The 8,405-nt window shown below is 40.5% G+C and overlaps 1 protein-coding gene and 3 non-coding genes across 4 annotated transcripts; all 4 read right to left on the bottom strand.

The window, feature by feature from the left end:
* Nucleotides 1-1,023: 1,023 nt before the first annotated feature.
* On the bottom strand, nucleotides 1,024-7,451 carry rpl4 (ribosomal protein L4). Its single transcript, XM_087981456.1, has 9 exons — nucleotides 7,199-7,451; nucleotides 5,798-5,904; nucleotides 5,394-5,532; nucleotides 4,235-4,359; nucleotides 3,928-4,057; nucleotides 3,236-3,392; nucleotides 2,353-2,436; nucleotides 1,789-1,909; nucleotides 1,024-1,142 (listed from the first exon to the last, which is right to left on the bottom strand). The coding sequence occupies exons 1-9, from the start codon at nucleotides 7,434-7,436 to the stop codon at nucleotides 1,101-1,103; spliced, it is 1,143 nt and encodes a 380-aa protein (XP_087837582.1). The 5' UTR covers nucleotides 7,437-7,451; the 3' UTR covers nucleotides 1,024-1,100.
* Nucleotides 2,213-2,283, bottom strand: LOC122541138 (small nucleolar RNA SNORD18). Its single transcript, XR_006309529.1, has one exon. It is a non-coding gene; the product is annotated as a small nucleolar RNA SNORD18 (small nucleolar RNA).
* Nucleotides 2,892-2,963, bottom strand: LOC122541139 (small nucleolar RNA SNORD18). Its single transcript, XR_006309530.1, has one exon. It is a non-coding gene; the product is annotated as a small nucleolar RNA SNORD18 (small nucleolar RNA).
* LOC122541140 (small nucleolar RNA SNORD16) lies at nucleotides 5,590-5,689 on the bottom strand. The gene has a single exon (XR_006309531.1). It is a non-coding gene; the product is annotated as a small nucleolar RNA SNORD16 (small nucleolar RNA).
* Nucleotides 7,452-8,405: the final 954 nt, after the last annotated feature.

The raw sequence follows: 8,405 nt of genomic DNA on the forward strand, positions 1-8,405 counted from the left end.
AGGTCCACACCCCCCCCCCCCCCCCCCCCCTTACAAGCCATCCTGGCACCTTCCCCTGCCACCGCAGGAATTGCAAAAAACTTGTACCCACACCTCCATCCAAGGCCACCTTCCACATCCAAAGTTTTACCTGCACATCCACCAATATTATTTATTGTATCCGTTGCTCCCAATGCGGTCTCCTCTAAATTGGGGAGGCTGGACGCCTCCTAGCAGAGCGCTTTAGGGAACATCTCTGGGACACCCGCACCAATCAACCATACCGCCCAGTGGCCCAACATTTCAACTCCCCCTTCCACTCAGCCGAGGACATGGAGGTCCTAGGCCTCATTCACTGCCGCTCCCTAACCACCTGGAGGAAAAACGCCTCATCTTCCACCTCGGAACACTTCAACCCCAGAGCATCTATGTGGACTTCACCAATTTCCTCATTTCCCCTTCCCCCACCCCAGCTCAGCAGTGTCCCCATGACTTGTCCTACCTGCCTATCTTCCTTTCCACGTATCTACTCCGACCTATCACCACCATCCCCACCCACCTACTGTACTCTATGCTACTTTCTCCCCACTCCTACCCTCCTCTCATTTATCTCTCCACCCTGCAGGCACTCTGCCTGTATTCCTGATGAAGGGCTTTTGCCCGAAACATTGATTTTCCTGCTCCTCAGATGCTGCCTGAACTACTGTGCTTTTCCAGCACCACTGATTTCCAGCATCTGCAGTCATTGTTTTTACCATGCAAGAAAGGCCAAATGGCTTCCACTCATGCAGTATCATTCTATGATTATATCTGCCAAGTGACAAGATGCTTTTTATAACAGAACCACTAAAAATAAGTGACCAATAACCAGTTCAAGTTATTTCCTCATCTCTTGAACGGTTTAGCAATACGTCTGATGTGATTCAACCAGTGAACTGTATAAAAATGAACAGTATATAAAAATCAGTAATCCAGTTCAACGTGATTTGCCCAAAATGCATGTTAAGTACAACTTAATGAAAATGATCTAGCTCTTCAATAGGAAAGGCTGCATAAACATTTATTTTAAATAAATTTTATTTAAACTGAACCCATGTGTCATTAATACAGGAGCTTTAGGTTTATGCTGCTGCCTTTTGCTTCTTTTCCAGATTGGCTTTGCGCTGAAAGGAGGGGAAAAAAAAACCAAAGTTAGATCAACAATTCACCCCCAACCAACTCATTTTCGGAAACTGCAGCACTTACATAAAAATGTAAATGCAGAGCTGCAATAATTAATATGTTTGAGATTATGGCAGGAAATGGATTACAAAGGATTCCTGCACTATTTTAAGTAACTAATGTAATGTCCACTGTAGTCAGAGTAAAGCAAACATTAAAATATAGCTTTATAAAAAATTCTTAGATCTAACTGGTTCGGCAAAAGTTAGAAAACAAATCTGTACCAGACTTTTTTTTGGCGGGGAGGGGGGGCCTGTTGTACCTCATCATTTTTACAGATGACCATAGCCACCTCGTGCTATAGCACCCTAACTTCAGAACAAAATTATTTTGCAACCAGCTTTTATCCCATACTTTCTGGCAAGATTTTCTGAAGTGTTAAAAATGACAATACTGGCTACACAACTACAATGGAAACTAATAAATCCCAACATTTTCACAGTGCAACTATTGTCAATTTATTAATGCCCTCTAAAGAGTTCAAACAGGCCAAAGCTCAAAATGGCTATGTTTCCTGCAATTTTTGAACATCCAACCCAGAAAGCAGCTCCATAATGGAGCAGCAATGTGTATATTGGCCATACTTACATTCCGTTGCTGCAGGAGAATTGCACGACGCCGTGCAGTCTTGGCATATGGATTCAGTTTCATCATGATCCTCAAGTTCTTCAGCGGGTTCTTCTTAAGGACTCTGCGCTCAATCTTTTTGCTGCGGATAGCATGAAAAATCTCATCAGCTTCCAATGCAAACATCATTGACAGTAAAACAAGAGGTACAGGAAAAGCAGCACAGTCCTTACAAAATGATACACAAAGTACAGGAGTCAGCATAGTGGAAAGTTTAACAGCACACTATCTCAGCTACTCTTAAAAAAAACCAGCATAATCAGGTCATTGCAATCACAGGTAGGACAGATCATGCCAGGTTAGTTTGAAATTTCAGCTAACTTTCCTTTGAATGTTCTCTCTTCACCCTCCAACGATCCCATCTTTTGCTCCAGGTTACAGTTCAGACATCAGAACTTCCACTAATATCATAAGGTATCAAAAACACGGACCTAGAAGTGGAATCTCATCATTGTCTAAAACTGAAGAGTTAACAATCTAACACCAAAACTTGTATTGATTCCCAACTGAAACATTCCGACTTACTTTGGAGGACGAAGAGCCTTCTGGATTTCCGGACTCTTCATGATACGACTCAGATCGGTGTTTGTCATCTTGTGAATAGGAAGGCTGAATTGGATTATTAAAACAAACAGTTACAGTAAGAACAAAAAGAAAAATTAAACTATTAGAATTATTTCAGGGAAGACTATGCTAATAGAAGCCACTATTTTGGACAACACAGCTGGCTTTAAACAGAAAGCAAAAATAAAAATGTTACACACTTAATGCAAACAGTTACATATAGAATCTAATAGGATTCTTCTTCAGAGGATTCTGAAGAATCTAAAGAGTCTTACTGAATTCAATGGTTTCCCTTTACACAGATGCTACCAGGTTGGTGGTTCTCCAGCATTCTGTTTTGTTTCAGACTTTTAGCATTTAGTTTTTTTAAATTTAGCGTTTTATTAGGTATCCCTGTTATTCCAAAGTAATTCTCAATTCAAAGTAGTGTTAAACAAAACCTCTGGTGGAGAACCATTGAAATAATAATTCTGTATTAATTTTAACTTCCTGCTTTTGTCACAATCAGAACTTCCAACAATATCATTCACAGTCAAAAACACGGACCATGAAGTGGAATCTCATCATTGTCACAAATGTCTCCAATTACACTCAAGGGGATAAAAGAAAATCCAATGATTTCAGCAGAGCGGAAGTGCTGCCACTGACCTCCTGAGTTACATGAACTGCTTATCAGACATGACAGGACAGGACTACTGTGGGATACCCATATATGTGCATTTGCCATTTTGGCAAAGTAGCAGCTCCTATAGATAATGGAGGAAATTGAAAAGGCAATTCATAAGAACTAATTAAGAGGAGCTTCACTGCACCAACCTATTCTTATCGTATCACAGAGCCTTACTTGTATCCAACCTTCAATTTGGAAGGTTTGCGCCAAGTTCCATATAGATCATCCAGCTTGCGAAAGGCACTCTCTGTCCAGATGCAGAATCGCCCAACATGGCCACCAGGAGCAAGTCTTAGGATATTTAACTTGTTGACATTGAGAAGAGTTATGCCTACAGCAGACAATTTAAAGCACATTAGATTCTTCAATGAAAATAGTCTACCTTCAATTCAAGTAATTTCTTACCATTGCAATAAGCCAATATAATAGTGACGACAATGGATTTTTTTTTTTGCAAGTACAAACTCACCCATGCCACATGGAGAGGCTGTATACAAACCAGTTTTCTACCAGAATGAACAGAGCCACAGAAAAGAAAGTCTTTTTTAAAAAGTTTCTTACACAGCTTTAGATATCAAAAGGCTTACAAAAATGATCCCAGCCATTGCACACAAGACTCCACTATTGCCACTAAAGTCTGAACTTCAATTATCACGTTTTCAAAAACAGACCAAGAAGTGGAATACCATCAATCTAGCCAGAACAAACAGTAACTGCTGAGTATTTAAGTCAATTTGTTACTGAATGGTACTCTTCCGATCCTAAAGAGAATTTAATAAATAAATTCACAGTAAACAAAAATCTAAAACAGAGTGCACTCCTGCTCATAGCAGACACTAAACTGCAAACCCTCCAGACAGAATTACCTGGGATGTTTCTGAAAGCTCTTACAACACCATTGTTCACATTGTAGATAATGCACGGGCCCTTGCGCCGGATACGACGGCGGTTCCTCATTTTACCTTTGCCAGCACGCATACGTCGGGAAGCATAAACCTGTAGAGGAAAAAAAAGTCTCCTTTGACTAATTACAAATAGCAATCACATGCTTTTCTGAAAAATCAGCTAAGATCAGATCTTCAAAATCGTCAGTTATCAGAAACACAGACCAAAAGTAAAATCTCTTCCTCTCTTGCAGCGTATCACTGTGATAAAGATGAAAATAATGCTTGCCTTTTTGACATCATTCCAGGCTTTCAGCTTTTTTAGCATTAAAACAGCCTCCTTTGTCTTTTTGTAGCTCTCAATTTTATCTTCAACCACAAGTGGGAGCTCTGGGATTTCCTCAATGCAATGACCTGCAGGAAGTTGTAAATCTGGTCAGATTACTTTTAAAGCAGAAACCAATTTCCCATATCAATTGCAGAGATGACTCCAAAAGGAAGACAAAGATAGAACCATAACTGGCCAAAGCAAAATATTTCCTACCTACGCCCAATCATAAACAATAATCCCATTCAATGTCTCAAGCTACAGACAATAACATGAATTATGATGATTAGAATCAGATATAACAGATTTTCAGACATGAACTTTTTTTAAAAACCAGAAACGTGATTAAAAAGAACATTAAAAATGCCAAAAGCTAGCATCACCACAATAGGATAAACTGGCTGCCTTTAAAACTCCACGATGCAAGGGTGACAAAGATTTGCTGGTCTCAAGTGGCCTTGTGGACTAAGGTTTAAATTCCCAGTCACTCAAATTTGAAAATCTCCATTAACACAATCAGGAGCTGCTCAGATCCAAATGACCATCATATGTCTGCACCAGTGTAATAACAGAACTGAAACTTTATTGCTGGAACAGCACAGCAGGTCAGGCAGCATCTAGGGAACAGAAGATTCGACGTATCGGGCACATGCCCTTCTTCAGGAATGCAACTGCCACTGTGCACAGCATCAGACACAATTACAGCATCATAGCAAACTTGTACTTCAAAGCACCAATCCAGCTACTTCAAAATCAGGACAAATTCAAGCAGGTGCAAGTAACCTGCTAGTTGTGTTTTTATTCTAGAACTCACTTTGACAGAAAGCATTTAAGAAAATCTCCAAGACTGATTATTCTCATGATGAGAACTTTCACTTGATTCAGAAGTTGCCTGGATATAAATCCATTGCATAATTATTTATGCTGTTTTACTGCACAAATTCCAAAAGTCTCTTCTATTTCATTTACCATGAAACAATGAAGGAAGTCATTGGGACGAGAGAAAAAAAGCCTCCCCAGTTCCTTGGGGTTCAAGAACCAAAATGCCATAGGGTTCTAACCATAAAGCATCGGAATAAAATATACTGCTTTTATTAAATGTGATGTGATTTGATCTTACCTTTTGACAAGACCAGAGCAGGGAGGGCTGACGCAGCCAGAGAAGAACAGATGGCATATCGCTTCTGGGTCACATTCACTCGGCGGTGCCAACGGCGCCAGGTCTTTGTAGGAGCAAACATACGGCCACCACGGCACATCTGTAATGTAGGTTAAGGCGCATAACCTTTCCAAAAATAAATTCTGGACATCCATGTTGCTCAGACTTCATTGCTCGTCATTTCCCTGTACCAGCATAATGACAGAAGGCAACTGCCGCTGTGCACAGCGTAAGACGCAAATTACACCATCATAGCAACAGGACCATACATGATGAGCATCTGCTTAAAAGGGGAGAACAGAAAGTGAGATTAAGAGTACGCATTACACTTTGCAATATTTAATCTTACACGTTAAATAGGATACATTTCCAAAAGCACCCTGGCCAGACCGATGAGTGCCACCACCCCGTACACGGGGAATACGAGCCACAGCCCTGCCAGTACCCCACGATTCAGCACTAGTTTGATGACCTGAAAAATAAATATTGGTCAGATATAAACAATGGAGCAAGTTTCCGAACAAAACCATTGAGTAAACTATACAGGCCACAAATTTCCAAAAGTACTGGACTTTCAGTATTCACTAAGTTGAAAACCAAAATGAATCCTACACAAGGATTGTGCAACCTGAAAACAGGTACTCTTATCACTTCCTCATGCCTTGTTAATGTGCCACCCCTCACCATCTCAGCCTGTTTTATCCTATTATTTCTTGTGCTTATCTCTAAAATGCACCCAGACGAAAGAGGTCAATTTCATATTCAAACCACACTCCAGGTAAGTTTTAACATCACCCACCTTTAGTCTACCTGACTCAATCTTAAACATGGCACCTGTCTTCTCCTTTCATGAGGTATAGAAACAGAAGTAGACCATTTAGTCCTTCAAGCTTGTTCTAACAATGAGATGTTTGTAGCTGAACTACATTAACCTATCACTGGCTACAAAAGTTGATCAACCTCAGATTTCTAACTGATAAATCAACATCAATTGCTATTTAATGTTCCCTGGTCCTAAACTGCTAAAGTACAGAGGAATGTCAATTATCCGAAGGACATTGGGGGGGGGGGGTATTTCATTCGGTTAACTGAATGCCAAATAACAGTTAGCCAAGCATCGAGCCCTTGCAATCTTATTCAGATAATCCAAAATTCAGTTAACTGCATGTTGGATAATCGAAGTTACTCTATTTTATATATACCCAAATTATTCCCTTGAGCGTATTGAATGTCTATCAAATCATCTTTTTAAAATTTTCCTTTCACCATTGTTCCTGTATTTCCAGCATGTCTTTTTTAAAAAGTCAAGTTTCCAAATGCAATAGCACTATTTTACTTTCAACCCCATTTACACAGTAAGAATGCATGCCCCAAATTCAATCTGGTTGAAACCATAAATTAGAATTTGCTAAAAACATGCAGAACAGGTAGCATCTGTGGAGAGTGTTACTTTTCAGAGACCCTTTTATTCTGAACTCTCTAATTCCTACCCTCAAATGTTTCTAACTGCAGTATTCCTACATTTTGTTTTTAATTTCAGACTGCAGCATAAAATTAAGCTCTGGATGAAGAGATACTGGTTAATAGTGACAGCCACAGAGCCATTCTAATGTCTTACCCAGCTACTCATCAAAAGTACTAATGCCAATCAACAGTCAGGACCAACTTCATTTTTGCTTTTAAAGGAGGAAAATATTTTGAACGCACATGAACCAAAAGATCACAGTACGTCATACATGGTATAATTTACAAAACCAATATCTTACCTGCATCTGCACTTACAGCATATGGCTGTCTGCTGTTTTTGCGTAGATTTGTGTGAACAAAGTTCACAATATCCGGCCGGATGGGAGCCTTGAAAACAGCAGGCATAACAACATTTTTGCCTGATACTTCTCCCTTGTCACTGTACACTGTTATTAACGGTCGAGCACAAGCCTGAAAGGTAAAATTTAAAGTTAGCCATTGAGATACATTGGAGTCTGGCGGCACAGTGGTTAGCATTGCTGCCTCACTGGGGACCCAGGTTTGATTCCATTCTTAGGCAAGTGTCTGAGGAGTAATGCAGTCTCCATCCCTGCATGCATTTCATCCAGGGGCTCAGGTTTCCTCCCAAAGAGATTAGGCAGAGCAGATATGCTAAATTGCCCATAGTGTCCAGGGATATATAAGCTAGGTGGAGTAGCCATTTGAAATGCATGGTTTGGGGGGGGGGGGGGGGGAATCTGGGAGGGTTAGTATGGAGGAGAAAGTGAGGTCTGCAGATGCTGGAGATCAGAGCTGAAAACGCGTTGCTGGAAAAGCACAGGTCAGACAGCATCCAGGGAACAGGAGAATCGACGTTTCGGGCAAGAAGGGCTTATGCCCGAAACGTTGATTCTCCTGTTCCCTGGATGCTGTCTGACCTGCTGCGCTTTTCCAGCAACACATTTTCAGGGTTAGTATGGACTCAATGGACTGAATTTTTTGCTTCCACATTGCAAGAGATTCTAACTCACAACTTATTCCTGGTACTTCAGTGTTGATGTTGAGACAGGACCATGGGTGCTTTCCACAGGACAGGCCCAAGTGACGCAACAATGCTCAATTGAAACATTCCAGTATCCAACAACTATACTCACTCCTGTCAATAGAGCACTGCACTTAAAATTACCACGAGAAAGTGAGGACTGCAGATGCTGGAGATCAGAGTTGAGAGTGTACTACTAGTAAAGTACAGCAGGTTAGGCAGCATCAGAGGAGCAAGAGAATTGGCGTTTCAGGTACAAGCCCTTCATCAGAACTTAAAATTACCATGCTTATTAATGTTCTTTTAAAACAAACGCCCCAACTCAAATATCAGATAAAATGCAGAAAAGATCGTCCTTCCCTACAACGGATCAGGTTACAAAAACCTCATACGATTCAATGCTTTAACACGTGCCATAACCAATGCTAAGACGAAAACCCAGTCAACATTTAGTAACTTAGTGC

The sequence above is a fragment of the Chiloscyllium plagiosum genome, unplaced genomic scaffold (genome assembly GCF_037043375.1).
Source record: "Chiloscyllium plagiosum isolate Xiang-an unplaced genomic scaffold, Cpla_swu_hap1 HiC_scaffold_39, whole genome shotgun sequence".
Lineage (NCBI taxonomy): Eukaryota > Metazoa > Chordata > Chondrichthyes > Orectolobiformes > Hemiscylliidae > Chiloscyllium > Chiloscyllium plagiosum.

Bases quoted from the DNA above. Each gene is read 5' to 3' on its own strand.
- rpl4 (XM_087981456.1), bottom strand. From the start codon at position 7,436: ATGCTAACCACTGTGCCGCCAGACTCCAATGTATCTCAATGGCTAACT. The intron at 4,360-5,393 runs GTAAGATCAAAT...AACTTCCTGCAG, and splicing joins TGCTCTGGTCTTGTCAAAAG to GTCATTGCATTGAGGAAATC. The intron at 1,143-1,788 runs GTAAGTATGGCC...CCCTCCTTTCAG, and splicing joins TTCTCCTGCAGCAACGGAAT to CGCAAAGCCAATCTGGAAAA.